The following is a 21,003-nucleotide window of genomic DNA, read 5'->3' as shown; positions in this document are numbered from 1 at the left end:
CTGCGTGTGCCGCATCCGTTAAAAAGTGAAACATGGGTGGTGGGATAGTGCTCAACTGCAGAATTTCCCCTTAGTGGTAGGGTACTAAATGCATTTCAGTCTCTGACAGGATGTCCTCATCTGTGCTGAGCTCTTAAGGCAGTGCTACTCATGGATTCAAATCACCTGAGGATCTTGTTAAAATGCAGATTCTGATTCAGTGGTTCTGGGTGGGGCCTAAGAGCCTTCATTTTGAACAACATCCCTGGTGATATATCAAAATTATAAGGAATTCTTTCCCTGATTCCTTTAAAATAAGTTCTTAAAAACATGAAAAAAACACATGATTAATTTCATTTTTGTATAGCAAACATTTATTTGTTGGGTGCTATGTTAGGTTTGGGGCCATTTCTCAAGAATTTCACAGTTGGATGATGAACTAAATTAAGTACATTTTCAGTTGGTGGCCATTTTTTTAACTTTTATTTGGATTCATGTCATGAAATTTTCTAATAACTTTACAGAGATTACTTAATAAATTTAAATTAGGAATTTAATGATTTCTTTATTATTTAAGGAATTCTTTTATTTATTGCATAAATACCATTAATGCCAAGTGGAGAAAAAGATGTTTCCTTAATCTGCCCACAGCAAATCACACACTCTTCTTTTTTTTTTTTTTCCTATGTTTCTTTTTAATCCTTGCCCATGGACATCTTTGGTTTTCACATGTGAAGATTATTGGAAAACAATTTTGTATTCTGCTTTTTAATGTAATGTTAGAAAATAAATAGAAAGCTTTTTCAATTTCTCTATTAACTGATGAAATATTGTCCTTCATCCATATTTTGATATGTTGTTTCTTGGTGGATTTTTCTTGGTCTTCAGACTCTTGCTAAGATAAAGTTAGTAAAAGGTTTAGGGTGATAAACATAATATGTTATATGATGCTTATATGATAATATCTGCAAAGACAAGTATATGTTTGCTTTAATTCAATTGAGTGTTTGGCTTATAGTTAGGATTTCCCTATTAAGTGAGAGAAAGAGAATTGTATGTTGACTGTACTCTTAAAAAAAAAACAAAAAACAAAAAACCTGGTGTCTGTATAAACAACCAATTTATTTTCAAAATGTGTATGAGAGGTAAAGATTCTCCTGTCGTACCACCTAGAATGGGAATTCTTAATTGGGGTCTGTGGACCTACAGCAGTATTTCTCATGGGGTGGACCGTTGATTCACAGGTGCACTTGTGAAAAATGAGAACCCCATTCATACACTCTTCTAGTCCCACCTCTTAAGATTCTTCTTCATTGGGTCTGGGATGGAGTCCTACAATCTGCATTTTATTCTTCTGCAAATCAAGTTTCAAAACTACTGCTCTAAGTTAGTCATATTTGGGATCTGAGGAAATTTGTAAACCCTCTAAAACTGAACAAATTTCTTTAGGGCACGGATTATTCATTTTTCTTGGAAGAGGTCAGTAAACCTCTCATCAATATTCTCAAAGAGGACCTTGAATCAAAAAGTATTAAGTCATTGTTCCAGAGGTTTTTTTTTCACAAACATTCTCTGCCTCCTATGAGTGCCATTGGATTTTAAATAAATTCTTAATTTTTCTTTAGCACAATAAGGGCATTTTATCCATGAAGTGATTTTTTTTTTTAGTATCATGTCTTTCTAATCTACTATTTCTTGACTTCTCTTTCAGTAAAGTGAATTTTAATCCCCTCCTAATTAAAAAAAAAAAATTTGTACTGAAACATACTATTGCCAAGAACTACTTTGTGCAGATAACAATACTTTCTGACATTTATTAACTGAGAACAATGTGCCAGGCATTGTACCAAGTGTAGTACATAGATTGTTTAATGTAATCCTCACAGTGACTCTGTAAGGTAAACATTGTTATGCCCATTTTACAAATAAAGAAACTGAGCCATGGAGTGCTTAATTAACTTGACTCAAGTGTCATGATTCGTGGATGATGATAGAACTGGATATGAGCCCATTGTCTGACCTAAAGGCCAATCCTATGCAATTCTGCCAGTTTGTACAAATGATCATATTTGGTTTACCAGTGAATGGAAGATGATGGTTGTATATTAGCCTTGAGATAGTTATGGGTGATGCCTGTGGATTAGCCTTTTCTGGAGATTCTGATTCTGAATTTTTATGCTATTTCTTCTCAGATTAAAGAGAGTGCATCACAGACAAGAGATGTCCTCAAACAGCATTTTAATGATTTAAAGGGAACCCTTGGGAAGCTCCTGGATGAGCGATTGGTGACCCTTTTGCAAGAAGTGGACACCATTGAGCAGGAGACCATTAAGCCTCTGGATGACTGCCAGAAGCTCATAGAGCATGGAGTTAACACTGCAGAGGACTTAGTCCGAGAAGGTGGGAGTCCAAGGAGTTTATTAAGTTCTTTCAGATCAACACTTTGCTGATTTCTCAGGATACCAGTAGGCTTTTTTTTTTTTTTTTTTTCCTGTTTTTCTTTCCATCTGAGGGTTTCTTGGGGTGTTGCTACCTTGGGACAGTTTGTAATATATGATAGCAGATAAACACTGAGGTATCCCAGAGTAAGTGAAATTAAAGTGTTACTCATAAGCATTTACAAAACAAGGTGGAGTAAATTATTTTTCTCAAATGGTTCTTTGATAATAGTATCTCATTCACTGTTAACAGTTAGTTTAAAGATCATTTTGAGTCATTAAATATTTTTCAAAGTGCTCGTGGTTAATAGAATTTAATTCATTTATTCTTTCAGAAGGTTAGAACAAGTGATTGGTGTTTACTCCTGAAATTGTAGTTGTTTTGAATTATAGTTGTTATGTTCCTATCTTTAGCCAATTATTTTGTTTGTCGTATCCAGACCTTGCCTTGATGCCTACCTCCCTCCATGTGGAAGGGTCACAAGTGTATCACTCCAACTGAAAATTAATCCTTTTTTTTTTTTTTTCATCTCACTTAGAGTATGGTACTATTTATCTTTACATGATAATTACAGTTTTGTCTTCTCTTCAGTGAGAAGTGTTTATTTGCCACTGACTGTAACATTGCCTCTGAGAATACTTTTTTTTCAGCAGGGCCACAGAATATGTCCCCCTGGAGGCTTTGCATTTAGAAACAAACACAAACAGATCAGTACAGGTCAGCAGTGTCCACCCATCTCCCTGAGGACTGAGAAATATTTTCATTTTAGAAAATAAACCTTTTAGGCACATATATGTTTGTCATAGCATTTGATACTTGAATTACTTTATACTTAAGAAATATTTTTAATTTCAAATTCTTTTAGTGCCTGAGGGACAAAACTTATTTTTGGAATTTTGAGAATTTTGAGGCAGTGTATGTCTCTGTTTTCCTTTTGGTGAGGGAGAAAGTCATATGATCTCAAAAAATTTGTAACTCCAGGGTATTTTCAGATGGAAAAGAGTTCTGGCAGTATTCTTCAGAGCTGGGGAAGGGCATAGAAGTTGGTTGTTTCCCTGTAGCATTTCCTTTTATTGTCTGTTTTGAGTCATTTCTAATCTGATGTATGAGACTTTCAGGAAAACAAAACTGCATCATTTGGCTTAGTATGACCCTCTGCCCTATTGTTCCTGCCTATTTGAGTTGATAAAGATTCTGCGGAAGGAATGAGAAAAACTCCCTGAGGCTTCTGTTTTGCATAAAATTGGTTGATCAACCAGATTTCACCTGTCTAGAACAGAATCTTTCATCTCTAGCAAAGTGTTTCCTTTGTATGCATACGTCTTTTCTTCTTGGGTTTAACCTTAGACTCACTTTCTAAAGTAGTTTCTACTTTTCCTTTTTGGGAATTTGATTGTGGCATCATTTAAGAACTATTTGCAAGAAAATTAGAGCCCCACCTAGACTTGGGGTGTGTTGATTACATTATAATCTGACCATTTCTCACCATGCTAGCTCTCTTAATCCTGATTATAGGTGAGGTTGCCATTCTTGGTGGTGTAGGAGAACAGAATGACAAATTGTGGAGTTTTACCAAAAAGGCCTCTCACATTCAGTTGGACAGGTAAGTGTTAGTGCTCTTGGGCTTACTTTTAAGCATTAACAGTATCTGCCCCACCAAGCCCCTGTCCCCTTAAAGGTTCTGAGTAAGAGAGATAATGAATATGATTTTCAGGTTTCACAACCCATCACCAATATAACTAGTATGAAATAGTTGTGATTATAATCTTTCATATAGTATTAATGCAGATTTTCTTCAATGCCAGTGTGTAAGAAAATTTTGAAATCTTAAAAAATTTGGAACATGATTATTGAAACGAGTCATATCTCAGTAAACCTGAGCCTTTGGTATAAACCCGACAATTGTGATCCTACCAGTTTTCTTTCTGTTCATTTATACTTGTTTGGCAAGAGAATCTTTATGTAACATTTTGCAAAGACCCCACTGCCATGAGCATTATTTACTGGAGGCTTCAACATCCTTATAGCATGTGACTTTCTATAATATTCCTTGTATTTTTAATTCTCAGTTAAAAGACTCACAAACACATGAGCTTTTTGTTTCCTTAGCTTACCAGAAGTGCCTTTATTGGTTGATGTGCCTTGTTTATCTGCTCAGTTGGATGACTCAGTTCTTAACATAGTTAAAGATCACATTTTTAACCATGGAACGGTAGCATCTCGCCCACCCGTTCAGATAGAAGAACTAATAGAAAAACCTGGAGGCATCATAGTACGATGGTGTAAGGTATGTAACTCAGAATTTTAGAAGTAGCTTTGACGTTATGGATTTGAGAACATTAGGGCCTTTAAAATTTTTGTTATTAACTACCTTTAAATATTTTATTCTTTTCCTAAAGCAAAAATCGCTTTGCTCTACAATTAAAATAAAGTCACAGGGAAATTGAACTGAGGTAGTGTTTCCAGTTTGAGATAAACAGTTTTGAAGGTACTTTTAAAAAATCTCTGTAAAATAACATTGATTCACATCTCATATTTCCCAGACTTAACTCTAGTGAGTTGAGGATCTCTATTTCTGTTTATTAGAAAAGTCAAAAGGTTAACAGTGAATATTGACTGTGTAACACTTTGTGTTCAACATTGAACTAATACCTCTGAAATGAGATTCCTAAAGTATGGTTTCTTTACACTCTTAGCCCTGCCAAGAATTTTGAGTATTAAATCATTTTAATATATATATTTATAATATATATATTTATAATATATATTATGTATGTTTAAATATTTATAAATGAGTTACCATATTTTAGATAGAAGCCATATCCAAATGAGTCATGTTTCAGATGTTGACAAATACATCATTCTGAAGTGGGTGCTTAGCTTCTGGAAACTATAATGTTGTGTGATTTTTTTAAAAAAATGAAGCCTTGGTATAGAAGAAAAAAGTAGAGATGCTTTTTTTTTGATTCAAAATAAGGACTCATTTTTATTCTTTTGTCTGCTAGTGGACTTTGGGGAGTTTCCAGTATTTTCCTGTAAGCTTTCTTAGTCATGTTTCATTGTACAAGTATGTAAAGTTTTTTCCTGAAGTATATACCAAGCCATAGAATTATGAAGTCGTCTTCGAGTATTGGGTCTATATTCTACTACATAATAACCTCTTTTTCAAAAGTGATTGTACCAGTTTAGCCATCCACCAGCAGTATATGAGTTCCTATTACTCCACATCCTGGCCAATATTTGGCCTTGTCAGACTTTATATTTTTGCCACTGTAGTATTTCATTCTGGTTTGAGAACTGCATTTCTCAATTTAGGTTGAGTATTTTTACATGTAGTTTTGGCTGTTTATATTTCTTATTCTATAGAATGCTTATTCCCAAAATGTTTTTGCTCATTTTTCTGCTGAGTGGTTTATCTTTTATTAATTTTTAGGAAACCTTTATAGAGTCTGGATAGTAATTCTTTCTTAGTTGTATGAGTGATGTAGTTGTGTGCAATACTTATCCTTGAATTTTGAATATTTTGTCTTCAGCATTATTATGTAGAAAGGTTGTTTATTCAAAGGAAGCAGAATTTTTCATTTTAAACTGGGAAATATAAAATACATGGTTCAATAAAGAAAAGAAGGGAAATAATGGTAGCGTATTTCCTAGCTCTCTTAATAATGACTCATATTCAACACGTGGGTCTGAATGCTGGGCCCAAAGTGCCCCCCATTCAAAGTTCTTAAGTAGTATATTGAAAGATGTTATCCTTGGTTGATTAGCTAACATAAAGCCTTTCTCCTTAGGTTGATGACGACTTTGCAGCCCAAGATTACAGGCTCCAGTTCCGTAAATGTACTTCAAATCATTTTGAGGATGTATATGTAGGCTCTGAAACTGAATTTATAGTATTACACATAGACCCCAATGTTGATTATCAGTTCAGAGTCTGTGCCCGAGGAGATGGCCGACAGGAGTGGAGTCCTTGGAGTGTCCCCCAGATAGGTCACTCCACGTTGGTACCTCATGGTATGCTCTTGTCTTCTCACTCCTGAAGCTTAACTATAGAAAAGAACACTTGTATTCTTTGCTAAGGGCAGCACACTGACAACCCTTCTTTCTAAGAACAAATTCTGAATTGTTGAGAACAACATGAAAATGTTTTCTTACTTCCTGCTCAAATTCATGCAAATTTTGAGAAATTTTCGTGAGTTCTCTTGTCCAGAGTTAAAAAATAATGCTCAACCAGGAGTATTAACATCACCTTAAGTCAAAGTTTTAAACATTGCATAGGACACTGATTTTCCACACCCTCAATCAATATTTTGACAGTCTTTTTCTTAAAAGTCTTATGATTTGAAATTGGTCTCTCTCCTGCATTATAATTTTAAAAGACTTAGACTCATTGTTAATTAGTTCTTAATTAGGTTGGAATAAGTACAAACAATTTTGCTTTAACCATGATTTTATTAGATAGGAGATAATACTTATGTGATTTTCCATGTCAAAATTGTGCAGTAATGGACTAAAATCTCTTATAATGACAACCTATCACTGAATCTTTTATTTTGTTGAACTTGTTCATGATTTCTAAGAATAGTCTTCTACTTCCAAGCTTTATTTTTTGTGTCTGTATTGAAGATATTCCTCAAGATTCTAATTCTTAATATCTCTGCATTAAAAAGAATGGACAGCTGGCTTTGAGGGATACAGTCTCAGCAGTCGAAGAAATATAGCACTCCGGAATGATTCTGAATCGTCAGGTGTTCTCTACTCCAGCGCTCCAACTTATTTTTGTGGACAGACATTAACATTCAGGCAAGTAGATATTAAAATATCCATCTTTCATGCATTAGGCAGTAGAGTGAAGTGCTTACAGCATACCTGAGCTTAGGACTTAAAATAGTCCTGAGTTTCTAGGTTTATACCTTCATTTGAAGGCAGTGTTAGTTTGGGGACGTTTCTTTATTTCTCTGCACTTCAGTTTTCTCATCTGTATTCATGGGATTATTATGAAGATTAACTGAACTAATGTATATAAAATGCTTTGCTTTTCCTTGATACATAGAAGACACTCAATATGTTTCTCTTTTTCTCTAGTAAATAGAATATGTCTCCTACAAAAGTCAATTTTAAAAATTCAGAGGCCAAGAGACTTTTTTTCTCCTTTTGTGAATCAATAAAAGCAGTTCTCTGTGAGAGATAACGTATCAATGCAAACACACTATGTATATAATTCTGTGTGAAATCAAACTGAAAGCAAGTCTGTCTTACCACCAATTAATTTTCTATTTCTTTACCCATTTTTCTTGTATTAGAAAATTTTCCTTTCTCTTGTTTTCATGTTTTCTGAGATGTACACTCTATGGTCATGTTTCTAAATAGCTCCCCCTAGAAACCAAAGCCCAGTTTTGATATGTACAAGTAAGGCTTGCTTGATTTTCACCGTCCTCAGCTGGTAAAGTAGCAAACTTTCCTCTAACATTTAAGTCTTGAGGTGATGGGATTTTATTCTGAATGCTTGCCTCACATTCCTCTCATTCTCTGTCCTTGTTATATAAGGCATGGAGAGTATTTGAAAGTTTTATCTAAGCCAGTGTTGCCCTGTTCCTTTCCAGCCAAGTCATTTGAATGTCAGCCCTGTTACCATAATGCACTGGTTTATGCTTTGTCTCATTTTGACACCTCCTCTCACCCCTTATGTTATGATGAAAGAATGACTTAATAACCAGAAAAATACTTACAATGAGAGAGAAATAAGAAATCTACTATCTAAGGTTTATTTAATTATTCCCTAAGTAATCATGAGTTTTTCTATACTAACATACCTCTTCTCTGTCTACATCCCTTATTGGTGGAAATTCTTTCGTTAGTGAATCTCTTAGGAGCTAGGTCTTTTGTGCAACCTGAGTTGGTGGATTCAAAACATATCTCAGAATATCAACATTATCATCATAGTAATAATAATTGTAGTTGATATTTAAATAGCATTTACTATGTGCCAGATATCTTTCTAAGCACATTACTTGCATTAACTCATTTGATTGTCACAATAGCCCAATGATACAGGTGTAGTTACCCATTTTAGGGATAAGGGAAATGAGGCAAAGAGAAGTCGCTAACCCAGTGTCACAGAACTAGTAAATGATGGAGCTAGAATTTAAACCAGGCAGTCTGGCTTCAGAGTCGGTGTTCCTAACCACTCATCTAAATTACTTCTTGTTTGTCTTTTTCATGTGAGAGGAACATGATTCTAGTTAGTGTGAAAATCTAGAGTTTTTCCACTACTGTACCCTCAGCCCTTCTCCTTTTCTCTCTTTATGTGACTTTTTTATCCTCTGGTGATGGTGATGCTTGTCAGTTGATCCTGGCACTCTTGCTTTTTAAATTCTTCCTCTTATGAACACAGAGAAAGGTCTAACAGGCTACATGCTTTGATTTATTTCTTAAATAATTCAATAAATATTTATTAAATAAGACATTGGAATTTATACTAATTGATTTGAATCCACTTTTTACCATCTGTGGACTGACCCTTAGTAAGCCTCACTAAGCTGTTAGCACACACCCCTCCACACACACACAACTCACCTAGGTTTTAAGAATTCAACAAAGATGCATGACTGGGTCCCACTTGGCAGAGTGATTAACTGAAACTCAGGTAAATGCAGTATTATCTTAGCCAGACCTTTGCATTTTTGTCATTTTTTTTCTTTGTGGAATGAAAATATTTTCTCCCCTTGTTTAAAGGAATTTCAGGCGTCAGCAATTAAGTCAGAATAAAGGGAGTGGGGGGACACACCCATGCATGAGAGCGGGGCAGATGGGCCTCTTAAATAAAGGTAAACTTTATTACCTTTTTTGAGGGTACCTGAGGGTCTAGTAATTAAAAGGGGGACTATACTCCTTAGGCACTACCTGGTTGTTCAGCCCACTCTGCCTCTGCTGAAGTTTCTGGAAAGCTTAGAGCTACTGAGACCAGAGAAACTACTGGCTGGCTCTTAGGCTCTTAACAGTCTCTAGAGCCTATGCTCATTTAGTACTAGCATATCCGTCCTCTCAGGGAGAGCCCTGATTTCCTGTCTGAGCATTCCTGCTTTCCCTTTCCTGCTTTTAAGATTTCTTAATCTTATTATTACTTTTTAAACCATATTATTACTTTCTCTTTGCCACCACCTCCTTTCTTTAAAGCAGCCTCCTGTCCTCTTGGTGCTAGCAGCCTCCCTTATCCTAGGAGATAGGCTGTTATTGTCTTTCTTTTACAGGTGAAGAAACAGAAGCACAGAGAGACTAATTAACTAGCTAGAGACTAATTAACCAGCCTAATTAATTAATTAGTCTAGCTTTAAAGTCTGTGCTCATAACCTCCCTCTCACAAATTAACACAAGATGGTGAATCATGGGGAGCATAGGCTAGCTATTCTTTTATAACTAATGTGTTTCCTTCAGAGAACATTTAAAAAAAATGATGTTGCAGTTACTATTGCTGTGTAACAAACCACTCCAAAACTTAGAGGTTTAAAACAACAATAATAATTTATTTTGCTAATGAAACTGCAATTTGAGCAGTAGGTGAGGTCAGTTTCTGTTCCATGTGTTGTCAGCTGGGGTGATTATATACCCCAAAATGTTCACTCATATGTCTAGAAAATTGATTCTAGTTCTTGGTTCCTTTCCATGTGGGCTCCTCCATGGGCTGTTTGGACTTCCTCACAGTATGGTGGCTGGATTCCAAGAATGAACAAACTGAGAGATAGGAGAAGCAGTCTGTTTCTGAAGGTCTTGGTCTATAGTATTACTTCTTCTACCTTATGTTGGTCAACAGTCACAGAACCCAGATCCAAGGGTAGGAACAAAGACCCTACTTCTTTTTTTTTTTTTTTTTTTTTTTTTTTTAAATAACAAGCATGTATTGTCTCACAATTTCAGATGTTAGAAGTCCAAAATCAAGGCATTGGCAAGGACATTCTTTCTCTCCAAAATCTGTAGCATTTTGGTGCTGGCTTGCCAAAATCCTTGGGGATCCTTGGATTGCATTTTTGTTCCCATCACATGGTGAAAAGACCCTACTTCTTTATGGGAGGAGTCAAAGAATTTGAGGGTTATATCTTAGAACCACCATTTTTGCTATCTTTTAGAAAGGAATCCCTTGGAATATGTGAATTTGGTTTAATGCTTGTCTTTGTTTTAAACATTAGCGTTACCTTTCTAAATGAATTTAAGCTTGAGGAGGTCTTTCTTTCTCGGTACAAGGCTGATGTCTACCATTACCAGCTGTATCTTTAATACTAATTGTTAGCACCTCACATTAAAAGAACTCCAGTCTAATTTATCTATTCCTGGAAAATCCCAAAGGGCCGTGGTCAGACTCTCCTTGGAGTCTATCAGGATTAAGAAGTTAATTTGTTTTTAACTGGGGTCTTTGAAATCTTGCTGTGCCTCTGTATATTAAGATAGAATGTACAGTCCCCAGGAGAATACAGCTTTGCTGGGGTTTTATATTTTGCCATAGTGATCCCCTATAGAGATATGGTGTGTAGTCCTTTCAGGTTGAAGCTTGGCTCTTATTACAGACATGGGGAATGTAGGACAGAAGAGTTTTCCCCACAGACCCTTTAATAAAGACTTTCATGTGATAAGTCAGCTGGTTTCTAAGTAAATCTCCTTTAGGTTTTTATACGGTGGCTTTTAGTTTGTTTGTGAAAGGGGATTACGTGAAATCTTGAAGGCACCTCAGCTTTGGGGAGTTTATATGTAAGAACTATTCTTCCCAGATAGTCTGTAAGGAATATTTCTTAGACTTTTTCCTGTTTGTATTCTCCCTAACTTAAACTATTTTTCTAAAATGTAAGGGCAGTTCTCCTGATTAGTTCATGAAACTGCACTATACAAACAGATGTTCCACACCAATACAAGGTGTTGGTGGCAGGGTGGTGTATAGTAATCCTGTATTTTATGCATGATTGCTCTATAAACCTACAACTTCTCTAATAAAGGAAAAAAGGAAAGGTCCAGACTCCATGTGGAACATAGAGGAAGGAGAGATGACTTCTAGATGAGGGGTTGGCGAAGGCTTTATCTCAAGTAGAACTGGAAAAGGGCGGTTCAGGTGGAGCAAACAAAGCAAGAACCAAAGGTATGAAGATAAAAAAAAAAAGTACAAAGAATAGCAAGTGATGAATCTGGGGGAATATGGTCAGAAAAATTCCAGAAAGGGAGCATGTTGTTTTGGATAGGATGTGTATATTTCTTCTTTAATTCTTAAAAGAAATGCCCCTTTTAGAGCTCACTTATACCCATGTACAAGGAAGATACTTGATACTGCATACAGAGATCATTTTTCCCTGACAAGAAGCTCAATAGCCTCACTAAGTAAAACCACACTGAGTTTAGGTTTCATAATCTTTGCATTTGACTCATGAATCCACAAATTGAACTCGACTATACAAAATAATAGCCAGGTAGCATTTGTTGAGCCCTACTGTGTGTTAGTTCCAAGCGCTTGAATGAGTTAACGTTTGTAAATCCTCATTACATCCTTATGAGGTAGACATGCTTTAGAGATGAGGAAACTGAGACATAAAAAGATTAAGCAACACCGTTTAATAATGGAGCTGACTACTTTCTGTTTTAGGGCCTTGGCTCTTCCGCTTGGTATCACCCCAGATCTTTTCCCTCTGCTCACCTTTCACATCTCAGGTAAAGTGTCATTCCCTCAGAGAGGTCTTACGTATTAGGAAAGGCAACCTCCTATCTCTACTTATGCTCTACCACGTTATCCTATTTTATCTGCTTCATATCACTCAAGACATTATCTTATATATTTATGTATGCTTATTGTTCATCTCCACTTTTAGAATGTGAGCTCTCTCAAGTTTATTTTTTTACTGCTCATATGCCTGGAAACCCAGAACTTTGCCAGGCATAATGTTAATAAGGCATTAAAAAATGTTGACTATTATCAATTCAATGTTCTGTAACCATAATTAAGGCTTCTGTGCTTTGGCTAAGATTATTTTTAAAATTTGGAAATTAAGCAGTGTCATATTACTGTGACCATGTAATTATTATTCTCTACTTAAATAAAATCCCAAAATATGTTCCAAAAAAATAAATAAATAAATAATGGAGCTGAGATTCAAATCCTGACAGACTAGCTGCCGAGTCGATACCCTTTCCCATCATGCTATACTTAATTGATCATGTTGAACCTTGTAGGACTCTGCTTTTGCTCTGAGTGAGAGGGGAGGCCTTTGAAAGAACTGAGTAAATGAATTACATGATCTGGCTTATGTTTTAAAGGCCACTTTGGCTGTTGTTTGGAAAATAGCCTTTAAAGAAGTAAGAGTACAGGCAGGGAGACCATTTAAGAGGCCATTATAATAATCTTGGTGACGGCTGATGGTGGCTTAGAACAGGATAGGGCAGTGGAGGTAATCATAAGTGGTCAGAATCTAGATATATTCTGAGCATGAATTGACAGGATTTCTGACTGATTGGTTGTGGAATGTGAAAAAGGAGTTAAAGATGACCCCAGGATTTTTGGACTAAGAAACTGGAAGAATAGAACTGCCGTTTAACAGAGGTACAGTAGGCTGTAGGAGGAGCAGATTTCTGGGGGAATATCAGTTTGTTCTTTGACAAACTAAATACAAGTTCCTTACTAGACATATAAGTGAAGATGGGGAGTATGCAGTTGGATATGTAAGTCTGGAGTTCACTGGGGAGGACAAAGCTGGAGATAATAATTTGGGAGTTATCAGAGTATGGATAGTGTTCAAAGTAATAAGCCTGGATGAGATCAGCCAGGGAGTAAATGTAGATAGAGGGTGTTGGAGGACTCCAATGTTCAGAGTTTGTGGAGAAAAGAAAGAACCAGCAAAGGATTCTGATGGGGAGTAGCAACTGAGGTAAGAGAAAAAGCAGGAGAACATGTTCTTGAAGCCAAGTGAAGGAAGTATTTCAAAGAGGAGGTAGTGATTGATTGGGTCAAATGCTGTTGATAGATCAGGTAAGAAAAGGACTGAGAATTTGAGTTTGCAATGTGGAATTTCAGTGGAGAAATGGGGGAGGGGTGAAAGCTTGATTGGAGCGGGTTCAAATAAGAAAATGGGAACTTCTGAAACCAGTAGGTACATGGTAGCATTTTAGGTCTGAATTTTTCCACTTCTATAAGTCTTATGGAGTAGTAAGGAGAATAAGGTTGGGGAGGACCCATCAGCACTTTTTCAACAAAACTAAGGGGCAGAAAAATCTCTCAAATTCCAGATTAAATGCTTCCTAAACCACAGCTAGGCAGTAAACCTATCAAGGAAATTCTGATGGTTTTCTGCGGGAAAAATGATGAATGTAGAAGAGCCAATCTAAGTGTGCTGGTTTGAATGTATTATGTCCCCCAGAAAAAGCCATATTCGTTGATGCAGTCTTGTGGGACAGACGTTTTGGTGCTGATTAGATTTGCATGGAAATGCGCCTCCTCCAACTGTAGGTGATAACTCTGATGAGATATTTCCATGGAGGTCTGGCCCCACCCATTCAGGGTGGGCCTTGATCAGTGGAGCCATATAAATGGGCTGACAAACAGAAGGAACTTGGTGAAGCTGAGAGTGACGTTTTGAAGAGGAGCTACAGCCAAGAGGGACACTTTGAAGAAAGCACAGGAGCTGCAGATGAGAGACAGTTTGAAAACGGCCATTGAAAGCAGACTCTTGCTCCGGAGAAGCTGAGAGAGGACAGATATCCCAAGTGCAACTAAGAGTGACATTTTTGAGGAACTGCAGCCTATAGAGGACCGTCCTGGGAGAAAGCCACTTTGAAACCAGAAATTTGGAGCAGACGCCAGCCGCGTGCCTTCCCAGCTAAGAGAGGTTTTCCAGACACCATTGGCCATCCTCCAGTGAAGGTACCCAATTGCTGATGTGTTACCTTGGACACTTTATGGCCTTAAGACTATAACTGTGTAACCAAGTAAACCCCCTTTTATAAAAGTCAATCCATTTCTGGTGTTTTGCATTCCGGCAGCATTAGCAAACTAAAACACTAAGATATCTCCAAATATTCAGTCCCAGAAGGAGAAGACTCCACTCTAAAAGGTGAATACAATAAAGGCTAGGACTGTACAGTCCTTGAGCATTGGGAAGCAGAGAGAAGAGGTATAGAAATTGTCCAGGGTAATCCAGAGTGTATCACTTTAGAAAGCAAGGACTATGTCCCTTGGCTAGAGTGGTGTGTGAAGCAGTCATTAAAGAAACTTGAGAAGCTCAGGTCTGGCAATAGAAGCTATCTTGAACCAGAATAGGTTTTGGATATCAGAGAAGGCTTGCGCTTCACAGAGTGCCATATCATAAGACAGTACATTCCTATAGCAACAGGGGACAGGTCTTAACAGCTGTAAAGCCTGAAAGTTACCTGGGTGGCCCATTCACCCCTTGAAACCCTCCTATTAGTATTTGAAAACCCAGTCTATTGATATGAATAACACAATATGAATGTTTGTAGTATCTAGACAAAGATAGGATAAGAGAAAAAAAATGAAAAAGGATAGCAAAGCTTTTCTACAGATGATGAAAACTACCAGAAAAATGGTTGCCACAAATGAGGACAAAATTGTATTCAGCATTCCAATATGATTTTTTTCTTACAAAAAAAAAAGCTTAATTGCACTTACGGAGGATTAAAAAAAAAAACAAAAAAACCCCACAAGAATTTAGGGAAGAGATGACCAGACAGTGGAGGTGGTAAACAGAAACAGAAACACATGAAAGAGCAATTGCCAGAATTTAGGAAAGAAGTAGAAGAGAAAGAAACTGTTTCAAAGATCAGTACCAAATTACAAAGAGCACGAAGGAGACTGATACCATGGGAAGTAGGAATACAAAGAAAAGTGAATAAAATATAACAAAAATAGAGATAAAAGGGATTCAAGAGAAAATGATAGAAAAAGATAGGCAAAAGAGAACCAACACAGGTATAGAGGCCCTAAAGTAGAAAACCAGAACAGGGAGACATAACATCTGTCAAAATACAATTTGAGAAACATTTCTGAAATAAAAGCTTCTATCTCTAAGTCTATCATGATTTTTAAAAAATCATTAATGGCTGTTGAATTTTGTGATATATCTTTTCTGCATCTCCATGCCCCCCCCCCCAGTCTCTTAATGCAGTGATTTAGATGTATAGATATTCTAATGTTAAGTCTTTGCGTTCATGAGATAAATTCTACTTGGTTGTATTGCTTTATGTTATATCTACATTGCTGGTTTGAATTTGCTAATTTATTTATTTCTTTATGGTTTTGTGTTTGTTTATATGTATCTATATTGATGAATGAAATTGCCCCATAATTTTCTTTTTTCAGACTATCCTTTTCTGGTTTGTGTGTCAAGGTTACGATAGCCTCATAAGATAATTGGGTGATCTTTTCCTGTTTTATATTTAAAAAAAAAATAAATAAATTACGGCAGAGATTGTCTCTTCCTTGAAGATTTTTATAAAATAGTCTGGGTTAAGTGGCTTTTTTTTTTTTTTTTTTTTTAATTTACATAAGTAAAATTCAGTCTTTTTTGTTGTACAGCTCTGTGAATTTTGACAAATACATTCAATCATGTAACTACTGATACAATCACGATGCAGAACATCTCCATGACTCCATCACACTAAAATATTTTCTCACGCTGCCTGTCTGTATTAACCCTTCTCTGGCAGCTACTGATATGCTGGGTTTTTAAATTGAGATTGCATTGAATTTATAGATCAATTTGGGAGTAATGGACATCTTCATAATCTTGAATGTTCCAGTGTATGATATGGTATATTTCTCCATTTATTTAGTTTTTTTTAAAAAAAGTCTTTGATCAGTGTTTTGTAGTTTTTGGCATGCAGATCTCAAACATATTTTGTTAGATTTATATCCTGCAGTATTGCTAAATTTATTTATTACTCTAGTAGCTCTTACCTTTCAGGTTGTCTGTAGACAATCTTTTCATCTGTGAAAAGAGACTGTTTTGTTTATTTTTTTTCTCTCATTACTCTGCCTTGGACCACTACTATGATTCCAAATAGGTATATTGAAAACAGACATTCTTGCCTTGTTCCATATCTTAGTAGGAAGGCATTCAGTCTCTCACCATTAAGTGTTATGCTAGCTGTAGGTTTTTCGTAGATTCCCTATATCAGATTAAGGAAGTCCACTTCTTGTCCTAGTTTGCTGATAGTTTTTATCATAAGTTGATGTTTAATTTTGTCAAATTCTTTTTCTGCCTCTGTGAAGATAATCATATGGTTTTTAATCTATGGATATGATGAAGTACAGTGATAGGTTTTCAAATGGTAGACCAGCTTGGTATTCCCTCGAGCAACCACAATTGGTCATATACTATTTTTAATATATATTTCTAAATGTGATTTTTAATATTTTGTTGAGGATTTTTATATCTCTTCACAAGAGGGATATTTGTTTTCTTACAATGTCTTTATCTGGTTTTGGTATCCGGGTAATGCTGATCTCATAAAATGAATTTGGAAGTGTTTCTCCCTCTTTTATTTTCCAGAAGAATTTGTGTAAAATTGGTATTATTTCTTCCTTAAGTGTTTGGAAGTATTCACCAATGAATTTGCCATTCTAGAGAGTTCTTTGTTGGAAAAATTTTAGCTTCTGTATTATATACAGGACTATTCAAGTTGTCTATCTTGTTATGAGAGAGGATAAATTCTATTTTAGGATCAACGTATAAGTAAAGGGACATATTCCTATATCAAAAATCCTTTGCCAGGACTTGTAAGGTATTCCTTCTCTTTCATCATTATTCTCGACAAGTTAAGCTGTGCCATGTCCCTGTTTGTTGATATAAGGCTTATTCCTTCTTCCTTAGGATAGTTTCCTGTTAGTGACACATAGACTGTCTGCATTCCCGGAAGCATTTACAATCTTTCCAGCAGTGTATGAGGATACTGATGTCACCGCATCCTTGTCAGCATTAAGTATTGCTGCTGCTTCTCAATCTGTAACTGATAGATTAAAATAAAATTCTCATTTTAATTTTTATTTCTTATACTGATTACATTTTTCATATGTTTATTAGCAATGCAGCTGAACTTTTTGGATCTTTGCTCCAGATGTTCACTGTGAGAAGAAGGAAGTTTGAGATTGTATGATAGTGAGGCCATGTCACTTAAATCTAATAAAAGTTAACCAGGGCGGGGCAAGATGGCAGACTGGTGAGCTGTATGTTTTAGTTACTCCTCCAGGAAAGTAGGTAAAAAGCCAGGAACTGCGTGGACTGGACACCACAGAGCAATCTGTCTTTGGGCATACTTCATACAACACTCATGAAAACGTGGAACTGCTGAGATCAGCGAAATCTGTAAGTTTTTGCGGCCAGGGGACCCGCGCCCCTCCCTGCCAGGCTCAGTCCCGGGGGAGGAGGGGCTGTCAGCTCCAGGAAGGAGAAGGGAGAATTGCAGTGGCTGCTCTCATCGGAAACTCATTCTACTGATTCAAACTCCAACCATAGATAGACTGAGGCCAGACACCAGAGACTCTGAGAGCAGCCAGCCCAGCAGAGAGGAGACGGGCATAGAAGGAAAACAACACAAGAAGCTCCAAAGTAAAAGCAGAGGATTTTTGGAGTTCTGGTGAACACAGAAAGGGGAAGGGCGGAGATCAGGCCTTGAGGCGCATATGCAAATCCCGAAGCAAGGCTGATCTCTCTGCCCAGGGCACCTTTCCTTAATGGCCCTGGTTGCTTTGTCTATTAGCATTTCAATAACCCATTAGATCTCTGAGGAGGGCCGTTTTTTTTTTTTGTTTTTTTTTTTGTTTTTTTTTTTTTTTAAATCCTTTTTGCTTTTTCTAAAACAATTACTCTAAGAAGCTCAATACAGAAAGCTTCAAAGAATTGAAATTTGGGCACGTCAAGTCAAGAGCAGAAATAAGAGAGCTCTGAGACAAAAGGCAATAATCCAGTGGCTGAGAAAATTCACTAAACAACACAACTTCCCAAGAAAAGGGGGGTGTCCGCTCACAGCCACCATCCTGGTGGACAGGAAACACTCCTGCCCATCGCCAGCCCCATAGCCCAGAGCTGCCCCAGACAACCCAGTGTGACGGAAGTGCTTCAAATAACAGGCACACACCACAAAACTGGGCGTGGACATTAGCCTTCCCTGCAACCTCAGCTGAATGTCCCAGAGCTGGGAAGGGGGAGCAGTGTGAATTAACAGAGCCCCATTCAGCCATCATTTGAGCAGACTGGGAGCCTCCCAACACAGCCCAGCAGCCCAGAACTGCCCTGGGGGGACGGCACTCACCTGTGACATAGCACAGTCATCCCTCAACAGAGGACCCGGGGTGCACAGCCTGGAAGAGGGGCCCACTTGCAAGTCTCAGGAGCCATACGCCAATACCAAAGACTTGTGGGTCAGTGGCAGAGACAAACTGTGGCAGGACTGAACTGAAGGATTAGACTATTGCAGTAGCTTTAAAACTCTAGGATCATCAGGGAGATTTGATTGTTAGGGCCACCCCCCCTCCCCGACTGCCCAGAAACACGCCCCACATACAGGGCAGGCAACACCAACTACACACGCAAGCTTGGGACACCAATTGGGCCCCACAAGACTCACTCCCCCACTCACCAAAAAGGCTAAGCAGGGGAGATCTGGCTTGTGGAGAACAGGTGGCTCGTGGACGCCACCTGCTGGTTAGTTAGAGAAAGTGTACTCCACGAAGCTGTAGATCTGATAAATTAGAGATAAGGACTTCAACTGGTCTACAAACCCTAAAAGAACCCTATCAAGGACAGCAAATGCCACGAGGCCAAAAACAACAGAAAATTATAAAGCATATGAAAAAACCAGACGATATGGATAACCCAAGCCCAAGCACCCAAATCAAAAGACCAGAAGAGACACACCTAGAGCAGCTACTCAAAGAACTAAAGATGAACAATGAGACCCTAGTACGGGATATGAAGGAAATCAAGAAGACCCTAGAAGAGCATAAAGAAGACATTGCAAGACTAAATAAAAAAATGGATGATCTTATGGAAATTAAAGAAACTGTTGACCAAATTAAAAAGATTCTGGACACTCATAGTACAAGACTAGAGGAAGTTGAACAACGAATCAGTGACCTGGAAGATGACAGAATGGAAAATGAAAGCATAAAAGAAAGAATGGGGAAAAAAATTGAAAAACTCGAAATGGACCTCAGGGATATGATAGATAATATGAAGCGTCCGAATATAAGACTCATTGGTGTCCCAGAAGGGGAAGAAAAGGGTAAAGGTCTAGGAAGAGTATTCAAAGAAATTGTTGGGGAAAACTTCCCAAATCTTCTAAACAACATAAATACACAAATCATAAATGCTCAGCGAACTCCAAATAGAATAAATCCAAAAAAACCCACTCCGAGACATATACTGATCACACTGTCAAACATAGAAGAGAAGGAGCAAGTTCTGAAAGCAGCAAGAGAAAAGCAATTCACCACATACAAAGGAAACAGCATAAGAGTAAGTAGTGACTACTCAGCAGCCACCATGGAGGCGAGAAGGCAATGGCACGATATATTTAAAATTCTGAGAGAGAGGAATTTCCAGCCAAGAATACTTTATCCAGCAAAGCTCTCCTTCAAATTTGAGGGAGAGCTTAAATTTTTCACAGACAAAGAAATGCTGAGAGAATTTGCTAACAAGAGACCTGCCCTACTGGAGATACTAAAGGGAGCCCTACAGACAGAGAAACAAAGACAGGACAGAGAGACTTGGAGAAAGGTTCAGTACTAAAGAGATTCGGTATGGGTACAATAAAGGATACTAATAGAGAGAGGGAAAAATATGGCAAACATAATCCAAAGGATAAGATGGCCGATTCAAGAAATGCCTTCACGGTTTTAACGTTGAATGTAAATGGATTAAACTCCCCAATTAAAAGATATAGATTCGCAGAATGGATCAAAAAAAATGAACCATCAATATGTTGCATACAAGAGACTCATCTTAGACACAGGGACACAAAGAAATTGAAAGTGAAAGGATGGAAAAAAATATTTCATGCAAGCTACAGCCAAAAGAAAGCAGGTGTAGCAATATTAATCTCAGATAAAATAGACTTCAAATGCAGGGATGTTTTGAGAGACAAAGAAGGCCACTACATACTAATAAAAGGGGCAATTCAGCAAGAAGAAATAACAATCGTAAATGTCTATGCACCCAATCAAGGTGCCACAAAATACATGAGAGAAACATTGGCAAAACTAAAGGAAGCAATTGATGTTTCCACAATAATTGTGAGAGACTTCAACACATCACTCTCTCCTATAGATAGATCAACCAGACAGAAGACCAATAAGGAAATTGAAAACCTAAACAATCTGATAAATGAATTAGATTTAACAGACATCTACAGGACATTACATCCCAAATCACCAGGATACACATACTTTTCTAGTGCTCACGGAACTTTCTCCAGAATAGATCATATGCTGGGACATAAAACAAGCCTCAATAAATTTAAAAAGATTGAAATTATTCAAAGCACATTCTCTGACCGCAATGGAATACAATTAGAAGTCAATAACCATCAGAGACTTAGAAAATT

The 21,003-nt window shown here is 37.1% G+C and overlaps 1 protein-coding gene across 3 annotated transcripts in view; it reads left to right on the top strand.

Annotated features, from left to right (window-relative positions):
• The window catches only part of CRLF3 (cytokine receptor like factor 3), a 40,933-nt gene that overhangs the window by 8,660 nt on the left and 11,270 nt on the right, over window positions 1-21,003 (top strand). For 2 of the 3 annotated variants that reach the window (XM_037809155.1, XM_037809157.1), the window contains exons 2-6: window positions 2,172-2,379; window positions 3,934-4,021; window positions 4,528-4,705; window positions 6,210-6,432; window positions 7,089-7,221. In XM_037809155.1, the coding sequence (XP_037665083.1) occupies window positions 2,172-2,379; window positions 3,934-4,021; window positions 4,528-4,705; window positions 6,210-6,432; window positions 7,089-7,221 (830 nt within the window). Of the gene's footprint in view, window positions 1-2,171; window positions 2,380-3,933; window positions 4,022-4,527; window positions 4,706-6,209; window positions 6,433-7,088; window positions 7,222-12,037; window positions 13,891-21,003 lie in introns of those variants that run through there. The other variant, XM_037809156.1, reaches the window with a different exon arrangement.

The sequence above is a fragment of the Choloepus didactylus genome, chromosome 18, assembly GCF_015220235.1.
Source record: "Choloepus didactylus isolate mChoDid1 chromosome 18, mChoDid1.pri, whole genome shotgun sequence".
Taxonomy (NCBI): domain Eukaryota; kingdom Metazoa; phylum Chordata; class Mammalia; order Pilosa; family Megalonychidae; genus Choloepus; species Choloepus didactylus.
The sequence above is the reverse complement of the archived record's forward strand: the minus strand, read 5'-3'. Positions and strand labels throughout refer to the sequence as shown.